Source organism: Abramis brama (assembly GCF_963993115.1).
Source record: "Abramis brama genome assembly, chromosome: 5".
Classification (NCBI taxonomy): Eukaryota; Metazoa; Chordata; class Actinopteri; order Cypriniformes; family Leuciscidae; genus Abramis; species Abramis brama.
Window position 1 is genome coordinate 28,400,461 of NC_139967.1, and position 16,610 is coordinate 28,417,070.

The 16,610-nt window shown below is 36.5% G+C and overlaps 1 protein-coding gene across 1 annotated transcript in view; it reads left to right on the top strand.

The window, feature by feature from the left end:
• Window positions 1–16,610, top strand: part of dmrt1 (doublesex and mab-3 related transcription factor 1) — a gene marked incomplete at its 5' end in the record, with an annotated part of 30,422 nt that overhangs the window by 10,311 nt on the left and 3,501 nt on the right. Inside the window, one exon of the mRNA XM_084114887.1 lies at window positions 4,449–4,593. Within this exon, the coding sequence (XP_083971013.1) occupies window positions 4,449–4,593 (145 nt within the window). The remainder of the gene's footprint in view (window positions 1–4,448; window positions 4,594–16,610) is intronic.

Genomic DNA, 16,610 nt, shown 5'->3' on the forward strand with positions numbered 1-16,610 from the left:
TCCATTTTGGGTGAACTATGCACAATACATATACTCACTATCCACAATACATATTGATGCATTTTTCTATTGCGATATATTGTAACACGATTTTGCTTGCGTTTATCATTTCTTTGAATGAAAGCCTGGCTCATAATTTATTAAAATTAGTTTCTTTGCATTATCACAAATAAAACAATTGACTCCAAGCACAACTACACAACAGAATCTTTTACAAATATTGAATAATATTTCAATAAAGGGTGAAGATGTCAATTTTCCTAGGCTGGAAATCACTTTTGGGAACTACTGTAGTTCATACAGATAGTGTCTTGAACACTGCTTTTTTTCTAATTTCTAAATGTTTTCCATTTCTAAATTACTTTCACTGTCCAGAGAGTGTAACGGAAGATTCCCATTTAAAGGCTCAAATTCTGTGTAGTTTAAGTAGTTTGACTTGTTTTTAGTAAGTAGTTTGGTGTAATATTTCATAAAAAAAAAAAAATATATATATATATATATATATATTTTAAAAAAATACATATTTCAACAAAATTTGTCTGTCAAATCAAAGTAAATTTATTACAAACAATTTTGAGGGAAGAAAACTATAAAACATGAAATCACAGATAGGACTCGTGATACTGTGTGTCAAGGTCGATAAGATAAAAATATCAGATTATTGGACTTTTTGACACGAAGGTTAGTTTAGGTTGTCATGTCAAATGGAATGAGTTTTTAGCTTGAAAAATATTGTGGAAAATCAAAGTATGAAACCGAAGTGTGAGATTTGAGTTCGTGTTTTGTAATTCTGAAACTTCACAGTTGTTGGTATGGAGTTGTTTGTAGGACATTCTTGTATTCTCTCTTACATTTACAAAATCATAACTTACCATGAAACTTTCCATCATAGCTTCTTCTCTTTATCTTTATTAGGGTCAATTTGATAAGGAAGTAATAAGGGCGAGGAGCTATTCCTCCTCATCTGGCTTTTATCTTAGTATGTCCATCTCCCGCCCTCTCCCACCTCCAGTGAGTGGGGCTCCGCTGCACTGCAGGTGGAGAATGAAAATATGAGGGTTGCGTAGAGGATCCAGACAGCTGATGGTGCCAGATAAGAGCTCACTCAGGGAGGTAAAGGACTCCAGCCAGCCCTCATTAATGATGCTGCTCTGGATCGAACAACGCTAGCAGGCCTGTTCGTCATTTTTGTGAGCACTTCTTGTATTACATGAGTTGGGAATCACAATGCACTTTCAAAATGCTGAAGATGTCCTAAAGCAGGCACAATGCAATGTTACCAGATTTTTGTCTAGATATGTTCATACCTGAGATAGAGATCAGAATCACAGGGAAGGACGTTGAATGATGCATGGATTTTACTCCACTTGCACTTATTTGGATGCAAGTGTTATGGTGGGTTAAGAGGGGCATAGAAAAGCAAGGAAATAGCTGAGTAGCATTGCAAATATTTTGGCACAAACACAGTGTTTGTCTCTTGCTTGTTGTGGCACATGCTTTTTTCCACCTTGTTTTATTTCATGTATTGGTGGGGTACTCGAAAAAAAAAAAAAATACAGTTCAATTTGTATTATATTTGTCATAGGCAATAAAAGAGGCTGACATTGTTTAAATAACAGTTTATAAACCTGTCAAGAGTTGATGGGGTGAACAGTAAATGGTGACATATTACTGGCTGACAGAAATCAAATTCCATAAAAGTGAAATTGAAAACACCCTAAAGCCTCTGTGCTGCCAAGTAGACAGCTTATTTTAAAGTTCTCAAAAGAGGGAAGAAAAACTTGCCAGAGCAGTTTGTTGCAGTTTATTTTGAAAAAAAAGAGAGAGGGAGAAATAAAGCAATCTAGGCAGAAGGTCAACCATAACTTATACTGGCCATTTTTTTTCTCCCTGTCGGACTAGAGGTGCATATTGTCACATGCACAGAGTGTACAGACTGTTTTATTAAATGTTTTCAGTGCTTTGAGATTGTCATGCAGTGTGCAGTAGAACTCAAGACCCGGTTCGGGACCATCACTGTTGGTGAACCATATACTGTACCTGGTTTCCATCTATATTGTTTGGTATATCTTCTGGTTCAAACAGATACAGATGGACCATATATATTTAAAATATAAAAGAATGAGAGAAATTACAATGCCCAATATGGTGTCTAGTCTACAATAAAGGATCAGCCTTTAAATTAAGAAAGCTAGTTGCCTTATTAGTCAAGGCACTGCCTAGTCTATTTGCTTTACAGTGTGCATGCACATTAACTGGTCCAACATGCAAATACACTACTGTTCAAAAGTTTGGGGTCAGTGGTTTTTCTTTTTTGCTCTCTTATGCTCACCTAGGTTGCATATATTTATTCAAAAATACTGCAAAAACAGTAATATTGTGAAATATTATAAATTATTAGTAAAGATTTTTTAATATTTGAAAAAATGATTCATTCCTGTGATGGCAAAGCTGAATTTTCAGCAGCCATTACTCCAGTCTTCAGTAGGGTTTGGTATCGTTTGAATTTTAGTGATTCAGATTCTTATCGATTCCCAGTTTCGATTCCAAAAAAAAAAAAAAGTCTAACTTTTTGATATCAAACATTTGTTCTGTCTTTTTGCAAAACATTCTGTTGCGTCTGAATACCATGAACAAAAATCAGCAGCCTAATGAACAACTAGACTAATATAATTTCAAACATTATTAAAGACAAGTATACAGTCAGTAATACAATAAGAACAAATAAGTAAATTGGCAATAGCACAAATTAACACAACTGAGCAAAGTTATTCAAAATTAAAGTTAGTCAAGATCAGTGATTGGACGGACATGTTTAATAGACTGCTGTCACTTTAAGACCGAATGCACGGATCCAGTATACTGTTACATATGCGTTTTCTTTCTCAACTGTTCATGTTCACTTAAGACATAACTCAATTCGGTATTCGTGCACTATATGAGAAGCGACTTTTTGTGCATGTGCTCTGGATGTGCCCAGCATAGAAAACAATGTGTGAGTACCAAACTGAGTTCTTTCTCGTCGTCTTGTGCTTGAATGGTTTAAAACCACATTAAAATTGGCACACAGGAATCGATAAGCCTAATCGAAGTTTTATTTTTTTTTATCAAGTATCCGATTCCCAACCCTAGTCTTCAGTGTCACATGATCCTTCAGAAATCATTCTAATATGCTGATTTGCTATTCAAGAAACAATTATTATTATTAATTTTAGGGCTTTGCGATAAACACTATCATATCCAGATCACGATCAAATTTACGTTGATAACGATGATAAGCTCTGGACATTTTTACTCGATATGAATTCATCTAACAGCCTATCACACAGCAGAAATAAATGCGACAACAGCCAGTAAGTGCATGTTTCTAATAAGTGATTTCTGTGTGTCTCTGTGTGAATGAACGCCGTGGTTTCGTCTGATACACACACTCAAACACGTGATGCTCACAGTGTTTTTCAGCGTCTGCCGTCTCAATATTTGAGGACATGAGAACATGAGCTTCATCTCCAGAGCTGCTTTGAGAGTCACTTCACAAGCTTTTCACAATTTAATTTGAGAAAAACTACCTTCAAATACAAACTGGAACTGAAACTAAAACTGAAAGATCTTCACGACAAACCTTCAAAATAAAAGTTTGGTTTAACCAAGAAATTATTCCAGAAATATATCACTACTGTATGCTAAAAAGTACTCTTCAAAGTAATAATAATAATAATATTATTATTTCTAAGGAATATCATACACCCAAGATGATATGTTTTCATCCATGTTTTGAAAAGGCTTACACTTCTGTTGTGCAGCATCTTATTTGACAAAAAAATCATTTTTTTGTTGTTGTTTGTTGTTATATTTTGATTTGATTACTTTGGAAAAAATTTGTGATAAAATATTTTTGGCTATATCGCCCAACCCTGTTATAAATGTTGAAAACAGTTGTGCTGCCTAATATTTTTGTGGAAGCCATGATAAATTTCTTTCAGGATTCTTTGATGAATAGAAATTTCAGAAACTGTATCCTTGCTGAATAAAAATATTAATTTATTTTTAAATCTTTAAAAAAAAGATTTTTTTTTAAAAAAATCTTATTGACACCAAACTTTAGAACAGTAGTGTAATGTTTTTTTTTATTTTTAGCATGATTAGAATTAAAAAAGCAATTTGTATGATGCCATTTTGTTGCCAAGTAAACTGAAATCTTTGTTGCTATCCTATTGTTTAACATTGCTCTGTGTTCCATGCGAGCTAACTTTAACATGTTTTACAAATTATGATGTAAAACATTGATGAGCAATTATACAATGTGAATGTCTGCACCTGCAACTTTTAAAAAGTGATCTTTTGTCTTTTGATTCTTGACTATTCATACCATCGGACTCTTTATGTGCTGACTTAACTCTTCTTCTTTATTTTCCACCTGCCCCAAAATCAAATCCCTTCTGAAACAGATGCCCAATGGAAATGGCCGCCTGTCCAGCCATAATGTGCCCCCCCAGTACCGCACACACCCCTACTATTCTTCTTACCTGAGTCAGGGGATCGACACGGCTGCATGTGTCCCACCCAGCACCTGCCCTGAGCCCAAAGCAGCAGGTCAGTCACACGTACACACACACACACACACACACACACACGCACTTCTTAGGGCCATAAACTTTTATCCAGAGATTATCAACAGTGTGAGCAAGTACATCTGAGGGAGGTTCATACTCTGAGTCAAGGGCGCTGTAAAATTTATAAAAATAAATAAATTCAAAGGTAAAACTTTTATGAGCATCATTTGTTCTGGTGACTTCAGATTTAAAGAGACAAGGACCATGTGCTAAGCACTTCAGTCTTAGAACATAGAAATCATAAATTGTATTTTATATTAAAATTTCCTGTGCCTTTTACTCTGTAAAGCTATGTAGCAAAACTTAAACTAAATTGTTTAAAATTATTTATTTTATTATTTTATTTTTTTAGAAACAATGTATGGCTTACTCTGCATACTCATTCTCCACTAATTTAGTGTTGAAGGACATTTTAGCTCTCACCGTCAGTGTGAGTGTGATTATGGCGTTTCTGTGATCCACCATTCCCGTATGCCTCCAAGCTTGCCACCTGCCCTGGCTGTTAATGATTTTTACATGCTGATTTCCAGTGGTTTCAACATGTGGGTGCCTGTCACCCCCACTATCACTGCAGGGGGTGTTATGTTCCATTACAACACAAAACACTCCAAGTTGGGTGGTCCAATCTCCAAAACACCCTTACTCAGAGCCCAGCATTGAAGGGTCTGTGATCTATTACACGTGTTCCGTACCTACTATTTATATGATTCCGTAATGCAGGGGTTTTTAAATCATTTTAATATTAATTAAATGTGTTTAAAGACGTGAGGGTGATCAACAGAATGTAATAACTGCAAGTTATCTCATTATTAATTTGTTTCAGTACAATAAAAACATAAAAGCCTTTTGTCTCCATGTCTTCATAACACATTTATTATTCTCACACAGTATACTGTAAATGAGTATACTGTACATGCAAATATATAGCTAGCTGTCTTTTTTCATGAAGTGGGTCTCTCAGAAGGGGATCATCATATGTATCTGGGGGCCTTTGGCATCCAAAAGTTTGAAAACCTCTGCCGTAATAAACTTTAGTCAGCATAGATGGCATTTTGTGTGCGTGTGTGTGTGTGTGTGTGTGTGTGTGTGTGTGTGTGTGTGTGAGTGAGAGTGAATTAAACTAGGCTAATCAACTACTACAGTTACAACTTAAAAAAATGTTTTATTCAAGACTCAACCTGTCCGAACCCTTTGGTTAGGAAGAAACTAGATGACACGAGTGACCATCCAGGCTAATGTGGCCTGAGTTTGATGGGGTCTGCACTCCCTCTTCATTCAGATCCCCAAACATCTCATAGTGTTTTATTGTGTCATATTCACAATCACAACTTCTACAATCAGACCCGATTAGCTGTTCCCAGCATTGTTGTTTTCTGGTAACTGCAGAGGACTTTGAGGTATTACTACTTGTACTGTCAAGAGAGATTAAAAAAGAGGCAACTCCGTAAATGACAAGCGTTCAAGTTTAATTATTTTCAAAGTAGCTTTACAGTAAGATACAAAGGCACTTGGTTTTCAGATGGTTATGTCTCTTGAGTCCTCTGTACTGTTTCTGTGGCTCCAGTGCTTGTGCGGCATGTATTTATTTTCCCTAGCGCTGGGGTAATCAGTTGGCCAAATATGAGGCCAAATAACCTTCAGGAGTGCGACGCTGTCCTTTCCGAGCGGCCCCCACAGCTGTCTTTGGAAAATTGCCTCTGGGGTTAGTGAGCGGGAACAAGTTAAGATTTACAAACAATGATGAAGCTTGTCATGCGTCTTTCTCCATCCGTCACGAGCGGCGGCCTGCCGGGGCGTCGAAGTGTTCTTCATAAAGCTCAGCTCGCTGTGAAATACGCCCCTGTGCGCTCTTTACTGCTGGGAGCTCGTCAGCAGCGCTCCGCCATAAATTGCCTGGGCCGGAGGTGACACTGCACTCCATCACCCGGCAGGGCAGCCTTACCTCCGCCCGCATCCGCCCCCACCCGCGGCAGCCGTCCCAGCCCGTGAGATGATGTGCCCGCTGTGAGTTATGTTGGAATTTCAGTGTTATACGAGACAGTCTATGGGTTTTACCATTTTTTCTCATGCTTTGTTTTTTCTTTGTCACCGTTTATTATTGGAAGATTCAAAGTTAGTTTTGTTTGCGGTCTGGGCCTAGTTTACAGTTTTGGAGAAAGTGGACAGGGGGCTTTCTGTTTGCCAGCAACCATATTTGAAGAGAATATGGCTGGGCAATATGGCCAAAAAAATTATATCTCTGTATTTTTTTGGCTGAATGGCGATATACGCTATATATTTCTGTATTTATTTTTATTTTTTTACTTTTTTCCATTTTGGATTAAAAACAAATCTGTGTTTATTTAAAAAAAAAAAGAAGGTTATTTTATATCATGCCTAATGTTGTCCTACAAACAATGTTCATATTGAAGGTTATGAATACAAATATAGCGAATATAACCACGTCGTAGGCTACGCCATATGTGCAAAAAAAAGGGTTAAACCACATTACATTCTAACATTGTAACAGCAACATTACAATCTACAAAACAAAAATAATGCTTTTTAAAGCATTAAAGTTAAATTCACTAAATTAAAAATGAAGATAAGTAGCGGCGCTCGATCACTGAAGTCTGTGAAGTTTAGCGGAGACTCGTTTAAGCATAAGGCTCGTCCACTCCTGACAGCAAAATGTATATTTATTTGCAAGACTTTCTAACATTTACAGATGGAGAAAGTAACTTTGAAAGTAACTTTTTTTGTTTTCCTTAGAGCATAGCTTAAATCTCAAATGCATTAAACAGCACAAGTACCTGCTAGAGCATCTAACAGAGCAAGCCACTTTAAACTATACGTGTTAACTATATCTTCCGAGTTATTTTGAAGCCTTTAATATAAAGCATGTCTCATGTTTAGGACAAATTGGATTATGCACTTTGCCCACAACAGGTCACCCTGTGCCCTCTGCTATTTTTCAGATGCACTCTTAATATCAAACTACTATATGTCGATACAAACAGTAATGCCCATCCTAAATCATTTATAAAAAATATTGGCCTATCGATATATTGTACGTACCGCCCAGCTCTAGAAGAGAATATGTGGCTTTCAGAATACAATATTGTAAAGATATTGTTTCGTAGTGCACAAGCCTTTTCTACAATCTAAAAACTGCTGGGTTAAATAATAACCCAACCTTAACCACACCGCTGGGTCACTATTGGACAGAACACGTGCTGGGTTGGTTTGACCCTGTGCTGGGTTTTACCATTTAACCCATATTTCTGGGTCATTCATTTGACCCAACCAGTGGGTGAAATTAACCCTCTTGCTGGGTTAAATCTTACTCATGTGCTGGGTTATTTCTTGTCTCATTGCCTTAATAAAATTAGTAACAAATATTTGTTATATTACGAATGTAAAATACTTATTATCTCTGTAATACAATAAACCAGAGAGGCCACTGTATATGTGATTTCAATCTCATTTAATTTTTTTTTAATTTTATACATTTCTTTAATACTTTTCTTTATTGAATACAAATGTTAATCAATGTCAAAGGTCTGACATGTCCCCCTCGTCTCATCCCTGAGGCACAGAATGTGCAGCAATTCTCCAGTCATCTCATTCTGTAAATATTCAACCATGTTGGTCCTCACCTGTTGATTACACAAGTCAAGTCAAGTCATCTTTATTTATATAGCGCTTTTTACAATACAGATTGTATCAAAGCAGCTTCACAGTGATACTGTAACATGAAAATAATACAACAAAGTTTGTTTCTAGAAGAAAATTGCGTCATCGTCCACCTTAAGGCAAATCAATAATATTGTTGAATATTAAATGTCCCCAACTAAGTAAGCCAAAAAGCCAAGGCAACAGTGGCAGGAACCAAAACTCCATCAGTGACCAGAATGGAGAAAAAAACCTTGGGAGAACCCAGGCTCAGTCATTCAGTTCTCCTCTGGCCATCGAGCGAACAGTGTATAATTATGATTCAGGCAGCATTACAGGTCAGAGGTCAGACTGAATAAGAACATTCAGAATATTTATCCAGTTCCATCTGGTTGGAAGTTGGTCATCACACCGGTATGGAGACGAGTTTGTTGAGGATCAGTCGTGTCGATGAGGCCTTCACAGGGCTGATGAGGCTGGCACTTCAGGGATGCATCATGGATGGGTCCAGGCGCAGGTCCACCTTCTGATCTGGATACGGCCCGGATCCGGCTGACTTCAGTAAACTTTAGAATGAACAGAAAGACAAACATTAGCATAGATGCCATTCTTCTTATAAAATAATGAGTACATCAGGTGTTATAGGAAAGTGTCCCCAGTTCCGGCTGACCTTATCTATGCAGCCTAATAATCATTTAACTGATTTGAATAATATAAATATATAATGCCAGGTAAAAGAGATGCGTTTTAGTCTAGATTTAAACTGACAGAGTGTGTCTGCTTCCCAGACAATCACTTAGAGTGTTGCAATAAAACTGACATGCAAGTTAAGCTTTTTTTGTGGAAGTATCAATTTATTATTGAATATGCAATTGAAATTATTGCAAACATTACCAAATGACCAAATGTGAAAAACAAACAAAATGTGTATTCAGTATTTGCAAACTGAATTATAGTAATAGTAATAAAAGAGTAATTTGGACAAATATTATCAACATTAAGATAAAACATTACTTTATTAAAAGTAAAATATTACTGCAATGTTGATAGTGTCTAGTTTATAAAGATTGCAAGTCATACATTTATTAAAAAACTAGGCTATATCAAGCTCTTGAAAGACTTTTTTTTTTTTGGCAGAAATTATGGTTCGAGACATTACAGAAGACACAACAGACTGTGCTGGAACTTACCTCAGTCACTTCTTCTGACGATTATTTCTAAAACTACGCTAGCAGACTTTTTACTCACAACTCACTAACGTTAGCTAGCCTACATTAGAGACTCATTTCCTGCTGATTTTACGTGCGAGCCCTGTGAGGGATAACTTACTGTGCGTATGGATTTCATACAAAAACGCTTTTCTCACTTTTAAATACGTAACGTCCACAATGAATAGGCCTACGATAATTACATGATGAATTTAGAATTTAAACTGCATATTTCAAAAAGGCTGCTGATATAGCTGGTTTAATTTCAGCTAAGGATTTAACGATGCGGCATTTTGTCAAAAATTCGACGCGGCTAGCTGTGGCTAATGTTTCACAGAATAAATACGTTACCTCTCACACTTCCATATCAAAGACTGTATGTTGAACAGTGAAATTAGCTTGCTGCTACCACCACAACTTATTAAAAATATAGGAAAACATTCATATTAACTTACCATAAAACACTGCCTGCTCCGAGTGGCGTGCTCCTCGAGTCAGAAGTGAAGAATCCAGAAAGTTCTGCAAAGAATGAAAAAAGTAACCAGTTGCTGGGTCAAAATAACCCAACCAGCGGTTTATTTGTGAATGACCCCCTTACAACTCATTTGACCCAGCATGAGCAACCCAATAATGTGTTTACAGTACCCCAAACAACCCAACTTTTTGACCCAGCACAATCAACCCAACAATTTGTTTACAGAAACAACCCAGCATTTTTTTGAGTGTAAAAGTAACACTATACACCTTATTAATTTATTTTCTTTTTTGGATATGGTTCTATGGTAATGTTTTATTTAGCTTGGACCAAGCTAATGTTATGCTATTCTTTGAAATACTATACCATCTAGTATCCTGTAAATATAGTATGGTATTCATTCAGGTCCATTACATATTTTTCAAATAGTACAATGGTATTGTAATCTCGTACATCACTGTACACCATGTTTCTGCCACAGTACTTTTTCCTAATAAGGTCATTTTTTGTTGTTGCTGTCCATCAGCAATGCTTTTATTTGAATACAAATATGGTGAAGGGCTTTATTTACAGGTAATTAATTACACATTCCAGTCACATCGAATCATATGTGCTGTGCTTTAGACATATATCGATCGGTCTGATGCCGTTTACAAACCACAAATTCAATGGATGCAATTCTTCTCGGTCAGAATGTTATATCGCTTTCAGAGGCGTCAGACCCCCTGTAAAAAAGTTCCAGGAAAACACAAAATCTCATAGGAGCAACCAAAGAGCCCATTCATTCTCTTTCAATGCAGAATAACAAAGGGGAATAATGATTCCCTCCCAGCTTCAAGCATAATTGAAAGGTAGCGCTTGAGCAGGAAGAGGTGTAACTTCTCATCTGACAGAGAGGCTGTGGAGCTTTTTTTAACATTTAATCCATCCTGTTCGCATTATTCCTCTTTGGAACATGCATAGAACTCTGGCACAGCCTGTGCCCTCGAGGTTAAGTGCTGTTACATGTGTCCCTTTATTTGTTTGTTACACAGTTTCGCTAGCCTGGCTAGGGTTACATATAGGTCATGAGTTCACAAGAAGTTGCATACACTAAATTTAGGGTCGAATATGGTTGAATGTTGTGTGATGCCAGTTGCATGACGGCTTATACTGTTGTACTCTCTATATTTACCTGCTTACTGCTTGGCGGTTCTTTTCTATTTCCCCTTCTGATCTCAGATCAGTAGGAGTAAGGTTTTCTCTTTTTCACCTTTTACACTTGATAGCTTTTGTAATCTGGATCGTATGTGAGTAGTACAGATGATAAGGATGGCTAATGTGCCACATAATACATTTCAAAAACTTTCAAAGGAATTGGTAAAGCCGGATGTGTCTCTGTCAGGTAAATCAGATGGTAAATCAGTGGCCTGCAGGCAAAATCTCTGGCTGGAGTGTTATTTAACCACACAGTCAGTTACTCCTCCGTGTCATGCTGTCTTCCCTTCTCCAGTGCTGATGCTAAATGCTCTGTCTTTTCTCTCTATGGATCGGTTAAATACCAGTGTAATTGGCTGCTCCAGGCTCAAGCACTGTCGTAATGTGTTGTACAACATTTCCATTAACACTTGCCTGAGGCACTGAAGAGATAAAATGGATAATGACTGCAGCCAAAGGTTCTGCTCTCTTTAGCACACTGTCCTCCTCAGGAGACGGTCTGTGTGAAGGAAAGTCTAATCTCACTTTATACTCTACCATTCAAAAGATATATATTTTTAAAGGATTCAATACCTTTATTCAGCAAGCATTCAAGAGTGACAGTAAAGACATTTATAATGTTACAACAGATTTATATTCTAAATAAATGCGCTGCTCTTTTGAACTTTCTATTCATCAAAGGAATCCTGAAACAAATGTATCACGGTTTCCTCAATGTTATTAACCAGCAAAACTGTATTCAACATTGGAAATGTTTCCTGAGCACCATATTAGAATGATTTCTGAAGAAACATGTGACATTGAAGACTGAAGTAATGATACTGAAAATTAAGCTTTGCCACCACAGAATTTTTAAAAAATATATATATTTAAGTAGTAGTTATTTGATTACTTTATTTTATTGTCAAATAAAATGTTTTTTAAAATTACACAGCTTAAAGAAAATATGTGTTCATAGTTGCTGAAGAGCGCTATTATTTTATGGGAATCGGTAGCTATTAAGAAAGCAAATCTATATTTTAGGCATATTTTGAGTCTTTACCTCATAGTCACTGGTTCCTTTTCTACACAGATTTCAATTATTTAGTTATTTGTAGTAGCACTTAATTATTTTTACTTACTAATGGAAGGTGGACATTCATTCTTGAGCAGAATGTTTTCTAAATTTGGTTTTATTCAACTTCTAACCCCTTCCGTAACATCATGAATACAACTGAATCTATTAGGTTGTTCATTTCACCCAGGGGGTTTCAGTCTCCCTCAGAGCCTTGCTAACTGATGCCTGCACCGCTTATTTCTCACTTGTGATTATTTTCTCTCCTTTAAGGATAATAACACAAAATCCCTCAAATCATCGATCCCGTGTCTCAAGTCATTATAGTATATCCATAATGTTTCGACGGATCGGCACGCGGGCCGGGAGAGACGGACAGGTCATTTGCAGGGCCGGCGGAGAGCTGTATCAGTGCCAGTGATTTAACAGGGAGGAGGGCCTGTCAATTCTCTCAGAGACACTTTGAGACTGGGGACAGATTGGGGAACAATACAGGTCTGGAGGTGCTTATGTGTTTAATTAGCCTCTGACCCTGGCATGATGCCTCCTGTCAGACGTTACAGGCCACTCATGCTGATCTCTAATAGTCCAATAATGGGGACTGAAGTGTCCGATGTGCTCACATGTGAGCTGAATATTAGCAGCCATTACTTTAGTCTTCTGTGTCACATGATCCTAATGATTCTAATGCCGATTTGGTGCACAAACATTTCTTATTATTATCAATATTGAAAACAGCTTAATATTTTTGTGGAAACCGAGGTACATTATTTCTTTTCTTTTTTGAGTAGACAGTTCACATAAAGAAATGTTTACAAAAATAATTTTGGTCCCACTTTATATTAAGGGTCTGTAACTACTATGTACTAATATTTAAATTAATCATGCTTACACTTTATTTTAAGGTGTCTTTGTTACACTGTAATTATACATTTAAGTACCGAGTAATATTAAGTAACTACATGACATGTACTTATTATAGGGTTAGGATTAGGTTTTGGTTTGGTTTAGGGTTAGTTGCATGTAATTATGCATCATTTATATATATTACTAACTACATTTAACACATAGTTACATGTAACAATGAAACTCTAAGATAAAGTGTTACCTTAATACAATGCACTTACTGTATACATGTCATTACATTGGACAAAATACCTGCATGTAATTACTGCTGTAATTAAATTCTGTAATTACTTCTATAATTACACTATTGTCCCTTTCCTTACACTTTAACCCTCCCTTACACCTCCCCATACCACCAAACCTGTCCCTAACCTTACCTGTATCCCACCTCAATAGCAGCAAGTGTTTTGCAATACAACATGAACACAATAAGTGCATTGAACCTAACAATTACTCTTTATGTAAGTACATAGTAGTTAAAGACACCTAATATAATAGTGTAATAGTGTTTTTCATACTTCAGGTTTGGATTTTACACATTGGCGCGTAACTTGTCCTGCATGACTTGTACTGCATGCTTGAATCATACCGCCCACAACACCTTATCATTGTATGGGTGAGTTTTGCACAGGCTACATAACAGACATTTTCTTCATAATAGTTGCATTCTGTTAGATGTGGTGTGTTTTTTTTTGTGTTTTTTTTACAGAGTTACAATATCTAATGTGCAGTATTAAGTTCATCAGAAAAAAAATCTGAAGGTGCTCTGAAATATTATACCTAAAAATATTCAAATGCTTTTGAATTTAACTTGTGCAAGCTCACGTTTTTCATTAAGTGTTAAACACATCAACATCCACCTCCCTTGAGTGCTTCAAACTCCAATGCCAATGTGATTGTGAGTGAGCACTTGACTCCGAGAACAGCATCCGTCTCTCTGCAGCAGCCACGGCTGTTCACTCTTTGAGGAGTCAGCAGCTGTTTAAAGTGCCGCCTCCGTGCTGTAGGCCTGTGTTTTCTGCGCCATTAAGTCCTGCCACAGCTCTAATGATTGAGAGAGACGTGCATGTCATTCCTTGAGGGAACTCCATCTTCCCCCAGCACATCTTCAGCCAAGTCATGTCGTATGGACGTGTGTTTGTCTCTGAGGGTGTTTTCACAGCTTTTGGTTCTGAACAGAGTTTGTTTGATGTCAGAGTTTGGTCCTTTTGGTTAGTGTGAAAGTGGATGTTCAAATTTGGTGGGGTGAACGAATGAACTACATCCAAGTGAACGACAATATGGTTCAACTTTGGGGTAAATTGGGAGCTTAGATCCGAACCGGTCTTAATTTTACCCAGGGTGGAGCTCCTGAATGAGGTTTTGCCGACAGTTTGAGGATCCGTAGGAGTTACGAGGTTTGGTCACAAACTCTAGTATAAAGCTATTTAGTATAATGTTCTATTCAAGTTCTGGTATAAACTATAGGCAAAAAAATAAATAAATAATAATAACATTAACTTGTATTTTTTCTAATCAAACCGTTTTCAGAACTGAAAGGAACACAGAACTGAAACAGAACTGAAAAAAATACTGATTCTGCTCTGAGTGAACCCACCAATACTACAACTGAAAACTATAATTTTATAGCTAATAACCAATAATTTGCCATTCTGATGCAGGGATGACATCAAAACCTGGAAGTCTAATTCACCGGTAGTTCCTTTGTCATTTTCCTATGGGGTTTTATAATGGGGTTTTTCAATTTATGAGTAAAATAAAGCCTGTGCTTGGAACATAACTTGACGATAAAACATTTTTTTTTTTAAAATGTGTACAATGTAAATTACAGACACTGAAAACATGAATTTTAAAACAGTTCTGTTTATTTTTGAAAATGTTTGTTTCTAATAAGTAGCTAGATAAGACAGTTTGGGGTATGAGAGTGTGCAGTGTACGTTGTAGAACAAATCGTTAAAGTATTGTCAAGTTTGCCACAGTTGTTTACCACAGGCTTTATTTTACTCTTAAATTGAAAAAACCCATTATAAAACCCCATAGGAAAATCTTGAAGGAACCGAATTGATCTTCCGGATTCTGACGTCATCCCTGCACCACTCTATTGCGATTCTGTACTATTTTGTCGAAATAAAAATCTAAAATCAATTGTTTAATATTTACTATTATGTATAAAATGAAAAATGAACATTCATTTTGAGATTGGCATAAGATTTTTCAAATATTAACTAATTGTAAAATGAAAAAGGGATAAACGAGCATGTACAATTAAAATCCAATATCCACTAATATTAATAAATTGAATTAATATCAGCCTCCCTGTCTCTTAAACATGTCTTGTTGGGCAACTCTGCTGTTAATGGAAGATAGCAATTTCACATAGTATGCTCTCTTAAGGACTTGTTTAATAAGTTTTCTAATTAACATTTTCTAATTGTTTTCATATGTACATTTATAACACTTTGTGTAATTTTAATCTGTTGTACTATTTATTATTATTTATTACTTTAATAAAAAGCCTCGGCTGCTGACATAGCATTAAAATCTCAACTACCTACCGACCTCTAATATCAGCCTATAACCTATGTTGAGCAAATGTGCACTGAGTTTTAGACTGATACAGTGACATTTATTCTTAATTTTAATGGCTGTAAGCATGTGTGTATGAGAGCATCTGTATACACGTTCGAGCATGTGTGTGTGCGTGTGCACCCGCCTGTGTGCGTTATCTTTATGCAACTCTGTGTGTTTGTCTAAGTGAAGGCATTATGGACCCTCATGGCCCAGTGCTGGCAGTATATGAGTTGCAGAGGAAAAAGCTTATCCACAATAGATCAACCCTGAATTACCATCTTCTCTCACATCTGGGCTTTTGTTCACCTTTTCCAAACTGCCAGAAATGATTGAGCTTCTTTCACTATTTCCCCTCCCCTTTTCATGCTCTTTTTCTAAAAAAAAAAAAAAAGCTTCCTTTTGTTAAACCACACAAAGACTGTTTAATAGTTTGGAAATCTAAGATAGTCAGCCGAACAAGGGTGAATAGGGCAAAAGTTCAGATGGGAGAATAAGCTCTTTTTGAACAGCGTACAGAAATTAAATCCTCTCTTGTTTCAATACTGTTTTATACTTGACAGACGCATGTGTTTGTTTTTTTTTTTTTGCAATACTTGTCACTGCCAGAGTGTAGGAAACTTCTTGTTTGGCAACTTTGTGAAAGTTTCATAAATGTCATTCTTATCCAATGTGTTCCCTTCTTAAAGAACCCACTTCAGTTTAAGCTGGTTTTCGCTGGCTTAAATGGTCTTCCAGTATGACCAGCTATAAATCCCTCCAAAACCAGCAAACCAGGATAGGCTAGGTCAAATTTTGTGTTTAAAATGAAACTTATTCTGAGAGATAATTCTTCAAAGTCATAAAACCGTAGTGAAGATGCACTGTATATTAAAAGTACACAAACTCCATTTACTTAGGTTTTATCTACGTATTTAAAGGCCTGATTGTCTGTA